Below are 18,999 nucleotides of genomic sequence, written 5' to 3'. Positions count from 1 at the left end.
TGCAAATAGCAAATAATATGTTTTCAATGCAAAGCGTTTACACATTTTAAATTCATGGAATTTATTTTAAAATAAAAAAATATATATTTTTTACAAATATTTGCAAGATTTGCACGCTAACACCAATAAAAATGGAAAACTAACAAACACATTTTTCGTTTCTTTTCTTTTTTTGCATTTAAAATTAGGTTTGTTAAGTGATTATTTTTAGCGCATAACGTAGATTTTGTTTTTTTTATGTTATTGCAAACGATTTAAGTGATTTTTAAAATTTTGGGTTTTGCTTATATTAATATTAATATTATTTTTGTTTTTTTTTTTTCTGACAAGAACCACAAACATACACATTTATATATTAAGAAAAGAACACATAATAAACGCGCACACCTTTTATTTGACACAGTTAAAACGGTTATTCATTAGTAATTTAATAGTAGTACTTTACCTCTTTTTTCGATTTCAATTCCTCCGAATTGAAACTGTTGAGCAACAACGCCAAGAACAAGTTAAGCACCATGAAATTGCCCATGACCAACGTTGGCAAAAATATAGCAAAGCACGATGAGGCGCCTTGCTCCTCCTCCGCACGCATACAATCCCACAGCGGTTCAATCCACTCACCACACAAAATGCGAAATATCATCATAAACGAATGGAAAAAATCATTAAAATTCCACCTACAAACCAATATTTATAAAAATAATTATTTATTTTTTGTAATATTTGAATAGTGTGTATACCTTGGCACTGGGTCTGGATCGAATTTTTCGGGTGTGTAATCTTTCGAAAACAATTGCATACCGATCACAGCGAAAATATATATGACTATAACTAAAATCAGGGTTAGATTACCCAAAGCACCTATTGTCGATATGATAATGCTGAGCAGGACCTTCATTGTGGTCCACGATTGTGCTAGCTTGAGCACGCGGAGCTGTGCACGACAGAATTTAGTAAGATAAAAGAGTATATTCAACATTTACTTACCAAACGCAAGCCCCGCAACACACTAAGACCATCCACCAACTCAAATATTATGTCTAATAAACTGGCTGTCACAATTATCAGATCGAATATGTTCCAGCCGCATAGAAAAAAATCCTTCGACAATGCCATTAATTTAATGATGCATTCGAATGTGAAAATCGATGTAAAAACCTGTCGGACAGAAAGTATATTTTTATATAATTTTTATTATAGAAAATAAATATTTGAGTTACGCACTTTATTTCCTACGTCTAATGCATTGCGAAAGTTCTCACTCATGCCATGATGCTCCATGGCTAGAAATGCCGTGTTTAATACTATGCAAAGTGTTATAGCTAATTCGAAGAGTGGATCACGCACCACCTAAAATATAAAAAATTAAAAATATTATTATATCAAATAAAAAATAAATATTAAATTTTTTATTTTATTTTGTTTATTTATTTTTATTTTTTATTCTTATTTTTTATTAAAATATTTTTTTTTTTTTATTATTATTTTTTTCTATTAAAATATTTTATTTTATTTATTTATTTTTCATTCTTATTTTTTTATTGAAATATTTTATTTTTTATTTTTATTATTCATTTTTTTTTTGAAAATATTTTATTTTTTACTTTTATTTTATATATAGACATACATATATTGATTTCTTTACCTTATAGAGACAGTTTTGAAACTGCAGCCAACCTTCATAGTTGACGCAACATTGTATGCATCTATCACAATTACGATCGGGAAGATCATCTGAAAAGCAAAAATGTTAATGCAAAATTATAATAAAGGGACAGCCCTAATGCAATAGTAAACAAAATATTTTTACTCATTAAACTTTTCCAAACTAAAACTTGCTTCACTTTCGAGAAAATATTAAAAAATCCTCCATGCACTCACCGATCACCACAATTTCCGAGGAAAATTCCTGATGCAGCGCATAAATGTTATGCTTCTTAATGCGTGCAATGTTGCCATTGCACTTGATGAGACGCACCTCACGCGGCGACAGCGCCAACGTAACGGAGGTCAACTCATTTGGCAGCTCCACTGTGGATACATTCACCATTTCGGTGCCGGCTTCCTGCTCTTCATGATCATCCACCACACCGGAATCGTCTTGTGATGACTCACGATTTACACCACTCGAATTGGAACTGGCCTGACGGCTACCAGGCAGCAATTGGCCTTTATAATCGGATGGATATAGCATATTTGGATTTTTATTGCCATCTTCTTGGAAGCAAATACGTGTGCGTGCAGTCTGCGCTTCTTTCGGTGTTAGCGCTTGTGGTGTTGCTTGTGATATTTGTTGTTGTTCGTTAAGTTGTTGCTGTTGTTGGGCAATAGGTGTAGTTGGCAATAATTGTTGCTGCTGCTGCTGCTGTTGAGGGGTGGTGGTGAGCTGCAGCTGCAGCTGTTTGGGACGTTCAGCATTGCTATGACGTGGACTTGGACCGGGGCTGGGCGTAACGGATCTACTTTTATTCTGTGTGTTAGAGTGAAATATGTGGAAATATAAAAAATTAATTGACTGATAGTTTTCAAAATTTACTTGGCCATTTCCGTTGCTATCATTATTGTTGTTGGCACCGTCTTTTCCACCTTTAACCTTTTTTCGACGTGTCTTCTTTTTACTGTACGACGCTAGCAGTACACCCTTACGCGAATCGATCTTCTTTTTATTGTTCTTATTTAATTTTTTAACATTTAAAACGGACGGGTCGAAGCTAAATGTTGAATCATCGCGATGATCCAATAAGTCTTTCTTGCGTTCCTAAAAAAATTAGAATAAAAATAAAACTATTAAAGAGAAAAAAATATCATGGGTATTTGGCGACTCACTTCATTTGTGATTTCGGCTTCTTCCTCGTAACTTAGTGCAACTACGGCTAACATTAGATTAATTAAATAAAATGAGCCAAAAAACACAACCACGGTAAAAAATGACACACTCATGGGACCAGATGTGGCCAATACCTGAAATCAAAAATTATTTTTTCACGAAAAATAATTTTATATATCAACAATAATACTAACCATATTGTACACGTTCTCCCAATAGTCCAATGTAATCAACTGGAAGGTTGTTAGCATGGACCACATAAAGTTATCGAAATTCGTATAACCGTGATTTGGATTCTCACCCACACAAAGGCAAGTGTAATCCGTAGGGCAGTGGCGAGCGCCAGTCAGATTGCCACAAAGCATTGGCATTTCCTCGTCATCGTACAGCCAGTTGTCTGTGTCGTTGATCCAGCTGTTGGCCACACAAATCAATGTTAATTTATATTAAAAATTTATTAAAATATTCCATAATTAATTAAGTACGCACCTGCGCCACTCCAAGTCTGTGGTATTAACCCAATCGTCTGGAAGATTTCTAACACACTTATTTCTCAGTTCACCCATGTAAACCTATAATGACAAAACTACATTTTAAAATTTCTTTCCTAAATTTATACGTTGTCTCTAGGCAAACCTGCAGTGCGAATAGTGCGAAGACCATTAAGCAAAAAATGGTTAATGTCATGACCTCGGCCAATTGGCGAAATGAGTGCAAGAGTGCATTAATGATAGTCTTTAGTCCTGGCATTATTGAAACAGTCTTTAGGGCGCGCAACACGCGAAATGTACGTAAACCGGCCAGATTGCCCACCTCCATGCCGATAGTGGCATAACCACTAGTTATAACCACGAAATCCAGCCAATTCCATGGATTGCGCAGATAGGTGTACTTGTTGAGTAGGAAGCCTTTGGCAACGATTTTAATCACCATTTCAATGGAATAAATTGCAAGGAAGATGTATCTGTAAACAGGAAAAGGATATGTATGAATAGTTTGCAGTCAGGGAGGTTATAATATTTTTTTAGGAACATACTCGGCTTCTTCCACCGTCTCGGTCATAGCTAAAAAAATGCAATTGAACAGAATTGTGGCCATGACGCAGTAGTCGAAGAATTGATTCGTTGCTATGTAGACGCAGACACGACGCGCCGTACTCCATGGATGGAAAAGGAAGAGACTCTTCGTACCGGTGAAGCGGTGTATGTAGTTTTTACGAAAACGTTTGGAGACCACACAGAATGTCTGCAATTGAAGAAGAAATGCATTAAAAATTGCTAATATATTTTATAATTTATAATACAAAGTTTAATTGGAAATATTAAATTGTATATTTATAAATTCGACGCTTAATCAGACCGCTCAAATTACAAAACTCTAGCGGCCATTTAAAGAAACTAATTTCCTGTCAGCGAATTGCAACCCCATGCGACATCTAGTGTCAACATAAAAAATCAACCCTGTCCAGTTCAGCGCATGCGCTTCATATGGCACTGTTGGCAGCGCTGTTCACAAAAAGTCGTCTTGCGAAAGAAGTTCCGTTCATCTTTCTTTCGTTCTTTAACCGTCTTCGTGTGAAGAAAGAAAAATGAGAGCTAAGGTAAATTTTCCTAAAAGTGTATAAAGTGTTAAAAATATATGTAAAGTAATAAACCAACAATTGGAATTTGATGATTGCAAAGTGTTATAAATGTTTAATTTTTATATCAACGAGCTTAAAAAGATTAATTAAACCTTATTAATCAATTTTTCTTGCGGCCGGCCGCCATTGCTGTAAATTCTAGTATACACACGTGGTTGAATTGACAATTTTGCTGAAAATTTCTTGCAATTTGTGGATTTTTACTAATTTTGTGTATTTTTTCTTTAATTGCTATTATAGTGGCGTAAGAAGCGTATGCGGAGGTTGAAGCGTAAACGCAGGAAGATGCGCGCAAGGTCCAAATAAACCCGTTGACGGCACTGAAGAATGTAAGTATTCGTCATTACAACGCGAAGCGCTAGCGCTCCAAATGGCATGCAACTAAAATTCTTCATATTTTGTTACAGGTTTTTTACACGCTTCAACCTGACATCCCAAGCTTCGAGTAAGAATTTCGCTACCAAATTTTTTGGAGGCGTTTCGGAAAGTTTACATTAAAGTGTAAATTGTTTGAAATAAAGAATTTCTTTAAATTTTTGCTGGAGGTGAAAGAATTATAAAAAGTGATTTTTATTATTTGAAATGGAAGTAGATTTTTATAAGTGTATAAGATGTGGCTTATGGTAACACTCAATAACGCTAGGTGTTACAAAATGTGTTCAAATACTAAACCACGTTTTAACATAACATAACCTCAAATATATCTACAGTGTGATTTGCCAAGTAGAAAGCAGTTGCTGACCGGAATAGCATGTGTTTGTTATCCAATTGAATTGTAATGAAGTTTTAGTATTTAGCTAGTAGTTTGAGATAGTTGGCTTTTATAAAGTTGTTTGATTTTATTAAGGAAACCTTTAATGTAATTTATGAGACTTAGCTCAGCACGATTTAAAACAATAATGGCATAAAATAGTTGAGAGGCATTCGTAGCTGATAGCATGTGCCAGCTAAAATTATTTGTAGTTTAATATTTGTTTAGAGATTTTGTAAAATAATTATGTTTGAAGTTACAGTAGATTTCTAGAAGAAACGGTAATAATCAATTTATGAGCAAACAAGGGTTGTATGTTAATCAGTTGGAACTATATTTGCGCATTGGAAACATTTAGTTCCAAGCTTGATTCTTGCATTATTAGGACATAATTACGATCCATGTTCTACGATGCCGCTTAGATTGAAGAAAATGGTCGAAAGCGTGGTATATGGTATAGGTGTAGACAGTTACTTGAGTATGCAGTTGAATATATTAGCTATTGATATTGTTAAAGTTAAAGCAGCTAAACATACTTGGACACATTGAATTCTCTTGATGGCTTTGCACTTTCATACATATGTATGAATGTAGATGGTTTTCATTGTATTTAAATTTTTTGCTTAAACCTCTAGAGAGCCTTGTACTTTCATACATATGTACATGGATAATAGTTTTCCAAAGAATTGAAATTTTTAAATGAAAGCACTGATACCCTTGCAGTTTAAAACAGATGAACTCTAATGTATTTTGACTTGTTTGCACTATTAAGAAACGTGGTTATCGAATTAGCTTAAAACACGCTTGTGTTAATTATCAGAGAAAAAGAAAAGGAACTGAATTGGATGTTGTGTTTGTTCAAGTTCTAGTACTTCGGTATGTTCGCATGTAGATCTTAATGACATGTGCTCTTTCCGGTTGCGTGGGTCCGAATTGACTTCAACTCTTTTAAAGCTTGGAGCTCAAATAAATGTAAAGAATCTAGAAACGGAAGCGTTTGTTCTCATGCGCCAGCTTACCAACAGGATGCAATTCTTTTATTGGAACAGTTGAAATACAAACCTGTTCAGTATACAGTCAGTTTTCTATAACTAGCATGGTTTTAGTTTACAATGAATATTAGTTAGCTTTATTATGAAAGTCAGTCGTTTTTCTATGCGTATGAACACTTTTGCGCGCTATATTTCAACAGTGAATTCGTAGTGTATAAGTTTTTGTTGTAATAGCTTTGTAATTTTTTAACGAATGGCAGCCATCGGATACCATTTTGAATTCGGTGACTACAGTGTCGTATCAGTAATCCAATTTATATTTTTAACTAAATAACTTGTATATTAAAAATAACAATGTAACAATGGTAGCGTATACTTTCTATCATAAAATTTGAATATTCAAAATAAACTTTGTGATAATTTGAACTTGAAAGCACTGCGACAAAATATGACATTCAACATAAATTTTTAGTCTTTACATCTGGCAAAGCTTTCAGCGTCGGCAACATCTGGCTTCGAGTTTCGAACACTCTTCCTATTGTTTACATTCGTTTCGCCGCGTCGTTTGCTATCGTATGGAAAAATTAGCTTATAGCGTGGTCAACAAGAATATTTGTACATTTTGCGGTAATTGTGTAACAGAAAAAAATTGTCAATTATGCAATTTTGAGACAAGTTTGTGGTATTATAATAAAATAATAATTTGGTGAGTGAAATTTTCAATTGAATATACGCCAAAATGCGGCATAATTGACATTTTTGTTATATGTATGTATGTATGATATTCTTATTGGGAAGAGATTACGGGTATCGGAGTGCTTATTCTTGTTGTTGCGCCAAACGATGCTTTTGCGGTTAAAGCGTGTATTTATACATAGCAAATTGTGCGTGAATGTGCTAATTTTAAACGATAATCGCCACTTATTATACATTTATGCATTTGTATAAAAAAACTGCTTGACAAATTGTGACATTCCGCGAAGTTTTGCAAACAATTTTGCAAGCATCAACATTTCCAATTGGTATTCCAATAAGAATTCGAAGTTATCAGTCAAAAATGCAACAAAAAGTGTGTTTTTTGACTGGTGATTTAGTATTTGAATAATCAAGGACGCAACAAATGAAATTTTATAAAATAAAAAATATACATATGTACATACATATATGCGCTCTAATTCAATTGGAATGACCACAGCTGTACAATTTTTTGTTGCGCATTTTTTTCGAAGTTCACTGCGTATGCTTTTGATGTGACTTCGAAATATTCTTGTTTTTAGCTTTTTGGTTGCGACGTCGCGCCATTTCGCTTCTCCGCCGGTCAAGTTTGCATACCAAATACATAACTTGTTTACCTACTACAAATACCGGCTGTTGTCTTTGTTGTTGTTCGTTGTACCTATCTATGTGCATATAATTTTTGTTTTGTTTGCCAAGAGTGGGTAGTAAGTAGTTGATTACCTTTATTTTTGTAGTACAATGCTTTTCTTATTGGTCTACTGTCAAGATTAGGTAGATGCCTTAACAATTATCTTTAACTGATTACAAAGTAAGTCGCATGAAAGTGATACATTAAAAAACAAAAACCAACAATTTTGGCTACACATGTACATACGTGCTGAGTTTGTTTAGTCAGTTGAAATAATAATTTGACTACGTGACGCTTCGCTTATGCATATTAGGGGCACTGCAGGTACTGCGGAAGTTTGATTTTTCTTGTGGGAAATTAGTATGAGTTTTCTAACTAATGTTTACCTGTGCACATTAATATATATGTATCTACAATGTAGATTCTACATATTTATTTATTATTTGTGTATTTATGCTGGCTTAAATGCTTCTGATTTGATTATAACTTGAATACTAAAAAACATATTTTTTAAGAAAGCAAGAAATTAACACGTACTATATGTTAGTATGTAGTTCATTGTTGTATTTCTAAATTTGACAGTGTGCTTTCAGAAAAATTATTTTGCAAAAAATATTTGTATTTGAATGAGTTTATATGAAAATAGTTGCTAAGCTGTCTTCTTACTTAGTTTTTATAAATATGTGTATACCAATTTATGGCTATAAAAACATATGTTTGATTGGACTTAATGCTATTAAGCTTGTGCTATTAGTAGAAAACATTTTTAAAAAGATAAGGGCAATGATTAATGTTATTTTGTATAGTTTAAATATTTACTTTCAATGACTGCTGATAAAATTAATATACATATACACAATCTAGTTTTTAAATATTAAATTCGATATAGCTATTAAGTAGCACTAACAAAACTCTTGACGATTTATTGGAAGCAAGAAGATTTTGCTATTATGTGAAAGAAAATAATTTACATTTGTTCTCAAGTGTAATTTGTGGTATTTAATTAATTAAAAGTAAAATTAGGTCATTTCTGAGTGTCTAATGAGTGAGTGCTTAAACAAGAATACTTAATCAGTTTGAGAGTTGTCTAACTAAACTGTTCAAAATACACTGCAATATTCTTCTAAAATTTTATTGAAACACATTGCAAAGTTGAGGGCGTTTTCTTTTGTTTTTACTTGTTTATTGTGATCAATAAATTAAGAAAACGTGTTTTTAAAAAGTGACATAAATCTAATTAAGATTTTTTATTTAAAAACTGGTTAATGAGATTTATTACTTTGAGAAAAAAGCAAAAAAGCAATCCGCTGACAAATATAAAAAACCACAAAAATTCCTACGCGAAACCAAAATTTATGAAAAAATAATGCCAGTAATATTAAGTTACGATAAAAATTAATTTTTCTCTCTACTCATTAGGAAACTCATAAGATAAGCCGCACAAATTACCTGAAAATATCTAAAAAAGAAAGAAATAAACTCGGCTAAGATGTTAATTAAAGCCACGTTGCGGCAATTTCAGGCTCATTCAACCTTACAAAGAAGCAAAATTATAACAATAAAGGAAGCACGCGAAAGCAACTGCAATAAATGGCTCGAGACAATAAGCAAATGCTGAAACTGTGTAGAGGGAAACACTTATAAACAATGTGGTTGGTTATGTGGTGGACTGGGTAAAGTTGTGGCAGAGTGTGGATAATATCAGTGCGCTTATTAAATCTGCCACTGTGTTGTCTCAACTAGCTGTGTAGTTGCAAATAGGCGTCAAGTGTATAATAGAATTGTGAAGATAACATATAATTTTGTATATGTACATATAAATATTGTAGTGAAACTAGCGCATAACATTAAGCAGTTTGCCTTTGTACACATTAAACTTGGTCACATATTGTATTCCTTGTACTTATTTTTTTCACTTAAGAATATACTTAAGTACGTTGGGCATATGTGTAAAAGTATGTGAGTTGGCAAAACTTTTATCTAAAGTGTGAAAATTGAGTTCAGCAGCATAATAAAAGCGCGCGGGCGCAGTTGCACTATAACTATTGTTTGTTGGACAACAATGGCAATTGTTTTGAAAACTATGTGAAAATAAAGAAATATATATACATGTATGTACATACATATGTATGTACATATCTTATATATCTTTATATATATAAACAGTGAATATGTTCTTCTTACTTTCACTGATCTTTCGCCTCATCTTCAGCAACCGCTGCGCTTCATTTTAGTCCAACGCTATTGTTCTATTAACGCTTACGCTGACTAAAGGATGCTGTGTCCTTGAGTAAGCCATACTACTTGCCGTATTGTGTTACAATCCTTTGGCTTTTTCATTTTCATTTTCATTTTCATTTCCATTTCAACTTTATATTTTATACCCAAGCTATAGGCCTCTTGTATTATTAGCAATGCATACTTGAGGGCGCAAAAGGGCGTTTACCAAACAAATGGTGGTGAAAATGTTTATTGCGGGATTTTCAAAGCACATTACAAACCAAGCACAATTTACAATGAAACCGAGAGCGCGCCCGCTTGTCAGTTTGGGCGGAAATTAAAGCGTTTATGACGCAGCAAATTCCCTCGTCGTCTAACTGCCTGCCAGGCTTTTTACGCAACCACTGGTATCTACCTTCTCGCTGTCTCCTACATTTCGCCTATTTTCCTCACTTAACCTTTTCAACTTTCACTTTATTTTATGCATCAAAAAAATATTTTTTTCTTTCATTGTTGCGTTGACTGTTGTATCCTTTTTGAAATTTCCATCTCGCTACGTTTGGCAGTTCGTTAGCGCCGCGCTCTTTGTTTTCTATTTGTTGTTAAGTTATCTTAATGCCATAAATGCTAGCAAAAGCGGTTCATTTCCGTTTCGCAGCTGCCATTTTGCCGGCTATGTCGCTGTGTCCTTCACAGCATTTCTAAGTCGCGGCTGCCTATTTATATAATATAATATTTGCCACCCACGTTGTTGTTGTTGCCTGTCGCGTTCATTCGCTTTGTGTCAGTCAGTCAGTTGTAGGTGGAAAATATTTCCACTGGCATTTTGCCTGATTTACTTTTAATAGCGGTGTGATAAAAAGTTATTTGCATACTTTGAGGCTTCTTACTTTCAAGCTTCATAATACCTTTACCTAGGCCGTTGTTAGTTAGACACCTTTTCACATTGTTGACATTTACTTGTTCATTTGGGTTGTAGGACCCTTTATAGGGTGTCTGACTATGGAACATGTTTTGCGGACATATATACATTAATAAAAACACAAAGTAGAAAGTTAGGAATATTGGGTTCGTTGGAGCTCCAATTTTATACCCAAAGCCTTGGATAATCACCCAAAAAAATTGTATAATGGAATCTCAATGCAGGTATCATGGTCGTGGTCTTCCCTAGATCACGGCGTGCGATGAATAAATGCATATGAACTAGATGGGAAATGTTATCCGGGTTTGTCGGGGTCTGGAAAGTAACAACGTGTCTACAAAACGTGATATTAAGTATCTATCTGGGTTTGGACTGAGAAATCTGAGTCGTTGACTGGTGAGTTTCAAGAAATTCGGCTTAATTTCTGTATCGAAGAACCGGATTTCATGCGATTCATTCGACTCTTTCAACTATTAAGATTCCAGTCCCCATATGACACTAATCATCCGTTCCCTTGACATAACTTTCTAACATTCCTGTTCATCGTCGTCGAAAATATCCGATTCTTGTAACCTACCGTTAGAACAACAATACTACAATCGAAGTTTTCGGTTCCTTTGGAATGCCTTATTTTAAATTCTTACTCTTTTATAAATAAGATCTTATCATCTCCTTTGCACTAAAAATTTTACAAGACCCACGCTGGAACAATCAAAAGCTCTTGGTAAAAATTCACACGCGCTTGTGTTGCACGGGGTTTCAAATATTCTTCTACTCATAAGCAACGCTTAAAGTTGTAAGCTTATCACGCGTCATATTAATCGTTTGACATCAACATTGCTTCTTATCAGCTTTACGGTGTTTTTGACATTTTTACTAGGCAAACGTCAGCTAACTGTAAATAGCAGCGGCTTCCCCCAACAATAAAGTCAACGACAACGTTGTGCCATCAACTCTTATCATTGCCATCATTATCCGCGTCATAGCATCGTATCGCCTCGTCATACTACCGTTATTATACGGTGTGCGCTGCTGTGTGTGCTCCACCAGCGTCTATAAACAAAATAAATTTATTTATGTGTTTTCGTTCACGTTTTTACGATTTTTATTAGGCCTCATTATTTTTATGTGTGTTCCTTCCCCATTTCCAATGGGGCTAAATGGTTTTCGTGGCGCTCATTAAGTTCTTGTTTTACTTTTTAACCATACCTCCTCTATTTTATTTGCCCCTGTTTTATTTGTATTTACCGCTTTGCTTGTTTCTTTGGGTTTCTCGTTCACTTTGTCTCGTGTCATAATTACATTAATTATTTGCTTAATAACTATTTATGCTAATATTGTCAAAAGGGATTTTATAATATGATTTCATATAAATTAGGAGCTTTCTGAAGATAGGTGGCTCACTTTGAATTGATATCTATAGACAAATAATGCATGAGATCTTGAAAAACTTAAACTTCATCGTTAGTATCTTCAAATAGTACCACCATAATTAGTGGTATAGTGGTTGGAACGGTAACCGATTTTGAATCGGAAGATCATATTTTCTAACGATAAGAGCAACAGAAGCATTATTTCCAACTTCGTTATAAAAGTTTATTAGTTTGCTTCGACTAATCTTCAAGAGACATTTTATCTATTTTTATTTGCGAAACTCGGGTATAGTTCGACAATTTTACAGAACACTTCAGACACAAGAGTATGAGGAGTGCGCACAACTTCTTAGAGACTATTCAGACGCATTCAGATATCTATTCTACGTAATATTTGTCATTATCTTCGCTATTCGGTATAAATGCGAGAATTAATAATTTATTTTAAGAAATAGGAAATAATGATATTAAGGCCAAACATATAATACTAATAGATAAAGAAAGTTTTATAAAATCTATAAGAAAAAACAGTTGAAACTGAATTGGCTTATAAAGGGGCTTTCAATAAGAGCGCTAAAAAAGATATTAATGGGATATCAATGAAATTCTTTATTCCTGTGGAAAGTACATTCGATGCTATTATGTGTGGAACTAGATTTCTTCTGCATGGCCACCACGGGTACTATTGTCCAGACGCTGAACCCAATTTTCATGAGATAACACCTTCAGCAAACTTGGTTTCCCAAGTCCATACCATCCAATTAGGATATTAGATTCGGTTATCATTGAGCGTTCAGACAGGACGATTATGACTACCTTAAATTGAACGTAGCGCCCTTATAGTTGAAGCCACTGACTCCGAACGTTGTTAGATCAGAAAAACCCTTTATAACTTTTGGTCTCGCAGAAGACTCTCGGAATTGTGCGAGAATATTGACAAAGAGTTGCAGAACGTTTTATCCTCTTAAAGCTTATGTAAATATTTAAGTTCGTATCATTTTAAAGAAAATGAAAAATGTAACACAATTGCCATTGAGGCCGATACACCGATTATAGCCTCCTATATTTCGATATCGTATTTGTAGTACAATTTGTCTTTTGCTTCAGTGTAGATAATTATCTCTCCATTGTCCCAAAATTTCTCTGTCTCGAGTCTGAGGTCAAGAAAGAGTAGTTCGGGACAATATCCGTAGAGTAAGTTGGAAACTGTAACAATTCAAAGCCCCAATTCATACAATGTCATGATCCTCTTTCTTTTTTTTAAACGCGTCTGATTTTTTGCGATTATCTTATTCAAAAGCTCCAATAAAGCTATAGTCGATCTCTGTGATTTTTTTTTGGAATGTGGGAATGTTCAGATATATTTAGACATCATAACTTGATAGCTGATTGTCGATTAGATTCCGGGGTTAAATGTTAGATATGAGCCCGATGGTTGTTATTTTGTACATCAGTCTTCCGAATGTTAGGTCTAACCAGACCTTTTCACGTGGTATTTACATAGATCTCAATGTAACTGTGCTTAATACTTAGTTGCTGTATTTCTTTGTCAAAGCGGATAAAATGTAAGATTATTCCAAGAAAATAAACAAAACCGGACCACCCTTTATCATAATAAAAAAATTCATTAAACTATTTATTTTTCCATATTACTCTCTCTCCCATCTAACTAATTCCCAAACAAATACCTTAATTATAATTCAATGACCACGAAGTTTCATACATCCATGTTGATGGCCTTACAAATAAACCGTTATTTTGATAAATATGTTTGCAAATATGTATCTACAATCTCGCTTAGTGTTTGCCAAAACAAGTGGCAACAATTCGAAAGAAATTTAATATTTATGAGCACTACTACCAAAAATTAGACACAACAAAGCAATGCGTGGCAGAATAACTGAATTACAGCTATACAAAAACAAAAAGAACAAGGGAAATGATAAAACAAATGTCGAAACAGCGGGAATTTAATAAAGTCGAGTGGAAACAACCAAACAATTAATTTCATGCATTTTAATTTCACAAAACGCACATAAATCTTTCTTCCACTATCTGCTGTCGCTGCCGCGTGAGCTGGACCGTAAAAAGGATAATAGAATAAAGGGTAAAACAAAAATAAAAACAAGTAAGGAAGGGCTAAGTTCGGGTGTAACCGAACATTTTATACTCTCGCAATTTATTTATTTCATTTTATTGATATAACAAACAATTTGACCCACATATTCGGCATATATATGGTATAAAGTCCATTGAAAGTCCTAATTTTAGGTCTATGGGAGCTAGGAGCTCATTTTTGGCACGCAGACATATTATTAGAAGAAACATATTCCCTCTGAATTTCTTCAAAATAACTGAGAGACTTACCTATATTTTCTGTAAAAATTGTTAGAAGTACTGAGGTTCTCATATTCGATATATATAGGATCTTGAAAACTTATGTACCAATTTCGGTAATATTTAGAAGGGCGATGCCACTCTTTAAATGCAGTGTTTTTTGAAAAATTCTGTTTCGATATCTTCACTAGTGTTTACTTTAAATATTTGTAAAGTCAACGATTCAGATCGACTTCAAAGTTCTTATGTACGAGAAGTAGACGTTGTTATGCACCGATTTGAACTATTTTTGCAACATATCATTGGGAAGCCAGGAAGATATTGTGAACCGAATTTCATTGAAATTGGTCGAGTAGTTTCGGCGAAAAGGTTTTGTGCGAAATCAAGCCCATTTAAAATTCTGTATACCATTTTGAGTGCAGCTCTTCTGTACCATCTTTATAATGAAATTTAAGGTTTCTGGTGGTTTCAATTACTGAATTAAAGCATTTTTAGTAGTTTTCAACATAACCTTTATAAGGGAGGTGGGCGTGTTGATAATCCGATTTCCTCCATTTTTGGACTGTTAAGGTAGTACCTAAGAGAAACGACTCTTGAAAGTTTCCTTGATATAGCTTTAGTAGCTTACGAGATATGTATAATACAAAAATCTTAGTAGGGGCCAATCTCACTTCCCCCAAAAAAATTACATCGGCGTATGCCCCTTCATAGTGCTATCGCTTGTGCCAAATTTTACTTTAATAGCTTTATTTATGGCTTGACAATTTTTAGGTTTCAAGTTGTCGCCATTTTGTGGGCGTGGCAGTGGTTCAATTTCGCTCATTTTCAATACCAACCGTCTCATGGTGCCAAGGAATATGTGTACCAAGCTTCATTAAGATATTATATCTCCATTTTACTCAAGTTATCAGAGGACGTTCGTCCGGATTTCAAATCTACTGGCCACCCTTATGACTTTGATATATATCACCCTATATCTAACTCGTTTAGTTTTATGTGAACAAAACTATTATACTCTCTTTAGCAACTTTGTTGTAGGAGTAGAAAAACATAAGGAAAAAGTTGTTTAAGAATTAAGTGAAATAAACAGGAAAATTAAATAAGAAAGAATATATACAAGTATCAACAAGGTTGATTTAATTAAGAAAAAAACTAAAAAACAACAACAACAACTACAAATATTTTTCTAGCAAAAGTTAGTGTTAAATCTGTGAGTGGATCTTGTAGGAAGTAAAGAGCAAAATAAAAAGGATGTACCGTTATTATATCATATAAGTTTAGTTTAATATGTAAATATGTGTGGTTGAGCGAATTCATTTTCGCTGGAATATGCATTCTTCATAGATGAGTGGGTGTCTATTTATGCATCTTTGAGTGTGTGTGGGATAATGCTCCGTGATTATCCTCTTCATTTCAACTTTGAACACACTTCCTATGTGTTTATGTGTGTTTCTGACTAAAGTGAAGTATGTAGTATGTATGAGCTTGTTGAAGAAAAAAAAAGCGTGAAAAAACCGGAAAACAACTTTTTTCATTCTAAGCACTTTTCCACGTCACTGTGGGGAAACATGGCGAGTAATCAAGCGAGAGTGGCGACCAGAGTGAGAGATAGAAAGATTGCATGGAACAAATAGTTAGTTGCCAGCAAGTTGTATAGTTTATAACTGTGTTTTCACACACATACACACAGACACTAGTACAACAAACGAAGAATCTACAGAAATAACATTGGCTTTGTATTTACTTATTCTTTCTTAGTTTTTTTTTTTTGCTTTTCATACAAAGTGGTTGTTGCAGTGCATGCTTTTGCAAAACAAAGCGGAAAATTAAAGAAAAAAAACCAGAAATGAGAAGAAGAAGAAGAAAACTTTGCTCTTGTTGCTGCAGTCAAGCGAAACTTAAGCGAGCAAAAACAATAGCGCGCATAGTGAGTGTTGGGTTGTAGTTGTTGTTGGGTTTGGTAGTCGACAAACACTGTTAAGTAACTGTAACACATACAACATAAGCTAAATGAATACTTATATATACCTATATGCTTGTATCTGCCAGTTTATTTATTTGCTCCACGGTTTAGTTGTGACACCTCAAGCTGTGCAAATTTGTTGTTGTTGTTGTCTCTTGACACTAGTTTTTCGCAAGACTGCTCGCACAACAGCAAAAACAACAACAATCATTCTAACAAACAATGGAAATTAAAACTTTACTCTGTGCGCAAAGATAGCCAGCCGCTTTATTTGTTAGGTCTAATGTGCTAATTAGTACAAATACATTGAAGTAGAAATAAAAATAAAATTAAATAATGTGAAGTGTAAGTAGAGCGTCAAGAAATTCTACTTAGTGTGTCAATTACATAATCACATTGGAAGTTGCGTAAATTCTAAAAGTAGTTCGACCCTTTTCATTTCCTTTGGCTTAGTTAATGATCTCTAAGAGCATTCTTAATTATTTGAAATATCTATGATATTGATAAGGGTAGCAAATGAAAGGAGCGGTGACCTTGTAATTTGAAACGATGTAACACATGACCTGAAAAATCTTAACCTTAACCTTAATACTGCCGAAGTTTCATAACATTTCAATTAACATTTTATAACATTTCATCCAGTCTTTCTTAAGTTAGTCCATAAGAAGTAGTAAGCTAAATGGTTTTTTTTTTCCTAAAAAACACAAAAAGTGACTGGTTGGAAAAAGATTTCACTCAAATGTGGTAGTCAAGATTTAAAGGTTCGGTTACCTTAGGTTAAAGGGCGGATCTCTGTACCATAGGAGATCCCACTTGGACAGCTAAAGTCGCCAGTCTTTTGTGATTACCATCAAGTGAGGACAAAGCGCTTTTGAGCCTTTTACGAATTTGTTGAGACAACTAAATTTGTATTCGAGACAGTTCAATATCCTAAGCTCGTGCTTGCCAGATGTTTCAGTCACATTCTAGCGAAAGCTTGACAATGAAGGAGGAAGTGTCTCGATGTCTAATTCTCACCTTCTTCCATGCAACTTTGACAATTTGCAGGCAGACAGGATAATTAGCATCATCGGGAAGTGTCCATTAAGGTCTCATAACGAGTTGAACCTTACTAAGAGCAAATAGCTCAATGGATCTCCTGCGATCCTCGTTAGAGCAGAATGATCTCTCAGTCGCACAGGTACAACGTCCAGTACCCACGCCTACCGTGTTTATTCGACGATCACTGATTCAACGCTGAAATGCATGAAGATTGTGGGCCACCAGCTTATTTCCAAGCTGATGAGATTGCAATTCCCATCGATACCGTTAGAACAAACGCCTATTTTGAAGTTATCAAGGTTCCTCACTATCAAATCGATATCGAAATGTTGGATGACCATAAAAAAATTTCTCTGGATGGATATTATGATGAGAACATGTATTCAGTGTAATGTCAAAGACTTTTCAGCCCATGTAGTAAAGCGAAGTGACGTCGTTTCGGATTATAACTCAGTGTTTGCCTTCTTTTTTTCAATCAATACCAGCTAAGATCGGCGTAACCTTACAGAAATTATAAGAAAATCAGCATTCGTCTGCACAGAAGTGTTGGAACGTAAATGTGAAACCTTGTCAAACAATTTTGGTGAAATTTAAAGGCATGTGTGGTATATACCACTATAATTCAGTGCGGTAAATACCAATCCGTTTTCGTAAAAAAAATTGATTTTTGTAGGATGAAGTCGGTGCGGACTCACGGTAGCTCTTAAAAGTTCTCTAAAAAAATTTTCGGAAAAGAGAGGGATGGGAATTATTTTATATGTGCATAATAGACATGTTTGGTAGAGGATTTATTCAGTTTGAATAATTATCCAAGACAAGAAAAGTTTTTCGTACCGAATTTTTGGAAGAAACTTCAATTTCATAAAATCATAACTTCATATTTAAACGGATCTTTTGAGTCCTCAACTCCGGTGGCCCATTAAATTTCTACTGATCTTTCATTAAATATTTGAATCTATTAATTAAATATGGTTATGTATTCTCAAATTAGCGTTGTGTAACAAAATGTAATAAAATAATCTGCTTTATTTTCCACATGTATTTGAAGTACTTTCACTTATTATTATTTAGTATATTTATTTGGCGTGCGATTATTCACGTAGCGTCTGCAGCTAGAACAAAAAGCGGCAAAAATTAAAATTAAATACAAATCCAAACATACACATACATACATACATTCATGTACATTTGGTGAAAAAAAAAAAATTTATTGCGAGCTTTGCTTTTGCTTTCATTCAATTTTCTCCCCACACAGCTGCTTTTGTTTCGGCTGCACTTTTGTTATTGTTATTGTTATTGCAGGCAACCGCCGGTCAAGACATCTGCTTTGTTTTCGCCTTTGTAGCGTCACGTTCCGAGTTCCACTTATTTCATTCGTATTATTTATTATGCATTTATTTATTTATCTTTTTTAAATATTTTTTTTTTATATTTATTTTCCATCTTTGTTTTCAAGACAAATGCTGTAATTTGAATTTTTTGTTTTCAGTGAGCGTTAAAGGAGAACAAGGGGAAGCGTTAAAGCAACAAATACTTTGTGGTTTTTGTTGCATAAAATTGCTTAA

General features: G+C 34.1%; 2 protein-coding genes and 1 long non-coding RNA gene across 6 annotated transcripts in view; 2 read left to right on the top strand and 1 right to left on the bottom strand.

Annotated features, from left to right (window-relative positions):
• Positions 1–18,999, bottom strand: part of LOC105218909 (sodium channel protein 60E) — a 265,193-nt gene that overhangs the window by 27,590 nt on the left and 218,604 nt on the right. The window contains exons 5-16 of the mRNA XM_054234121.1: positions 3,864–4,072; positions 3,464–3,791; positions 3,317–3,399; positions 3,022–3,241; positions 2,827–2,961; positions 2,537–2,758; positions 1,882–2,470; positions 1,646–1,734; positions 1,225–1,350; positions 988–1,158; positions 741–934; positions 446–677 (exon numbers count right to left, since the gene is read on the bottom strand). Coding sequence (XP_054090096.1) covers positions 446–677; positions 741–934; positions 988–1,158; positions 1,225–1,350; positions 1,646–1,734; positions 1,882–2,470; positions 2,537–2,758; positions 2,827–2,961; positions 3,022–3,241; positions 3,317–3,399; positions 3,464–3,791; positions 3,864–4,072 — 2,598 coding nt within the window. The remainder of the gene's footprint in view (positions 1–445; positions 678–740; positions 935–987; positions 1,159–1,224; positions 1,351–1,645; positions 1,735–1,881; positions 2,471–2,536; positions 2,759–2,826; positions 2,962–3,021; positions 3,242–3,316; positions 3,400–3,463; positions 3,792–3,863; positions 4,073–18,999) is intronic.
• On the top strand, positions 4,272–5,032 carry LOC105218908 (uncharacterized). The gene is made up of 3 exons (XR_852118.3): positions 4,272–4,427; positions 4,710–4,798; positions 4,877–5,032. It is a non-coding gene; the product is annotated as an uncharacterized LOC105218908 (long non-coding RNA).
• LOC105217177 (mitochondrial thiamine pyrophosphate carrier) overlaps positions 6,426–18,999 on the top strand; it is a 115,745-nt gene continuing 103,171 nt past the window's right edge. Inside the window, exon 1 of one of the 4 annotated variants that reach the window (XR_008471877.1) lies at positions 6,426–6,918. The gene's annotated coding sequence lies outside the window, so the exon portion shown is untranslated. The remainder of the gene's footprint in view (positions 6,919–18,999) is intronic. The other 3 variants (XR_008471876.1, XM_054234134.1, XM_054234133.1) reach the window with 3 other exon arrangements.

This window comes from Zeugodacus cucurbitae, chromosome 6 (assembly GCF_028554725.1).
Source record: "Zeugodacus cucurbitae isolate PBARC_wt_2022May chromosome 6, idZeuCucr1.2, whole genome shotgun sequence".
Lineage (NCBI taxonomy): Eukaryota > Metazoa > Arthropoda > Insecta > Diptera > Tephritidae > Zeugodacus > Zeugodacus cucurbitae.
The sequence above is the reverse complement of the archived record's forward strand: the minus strand, read 5'-3'. Positions and strand labels throughout refer to the sequence as shown.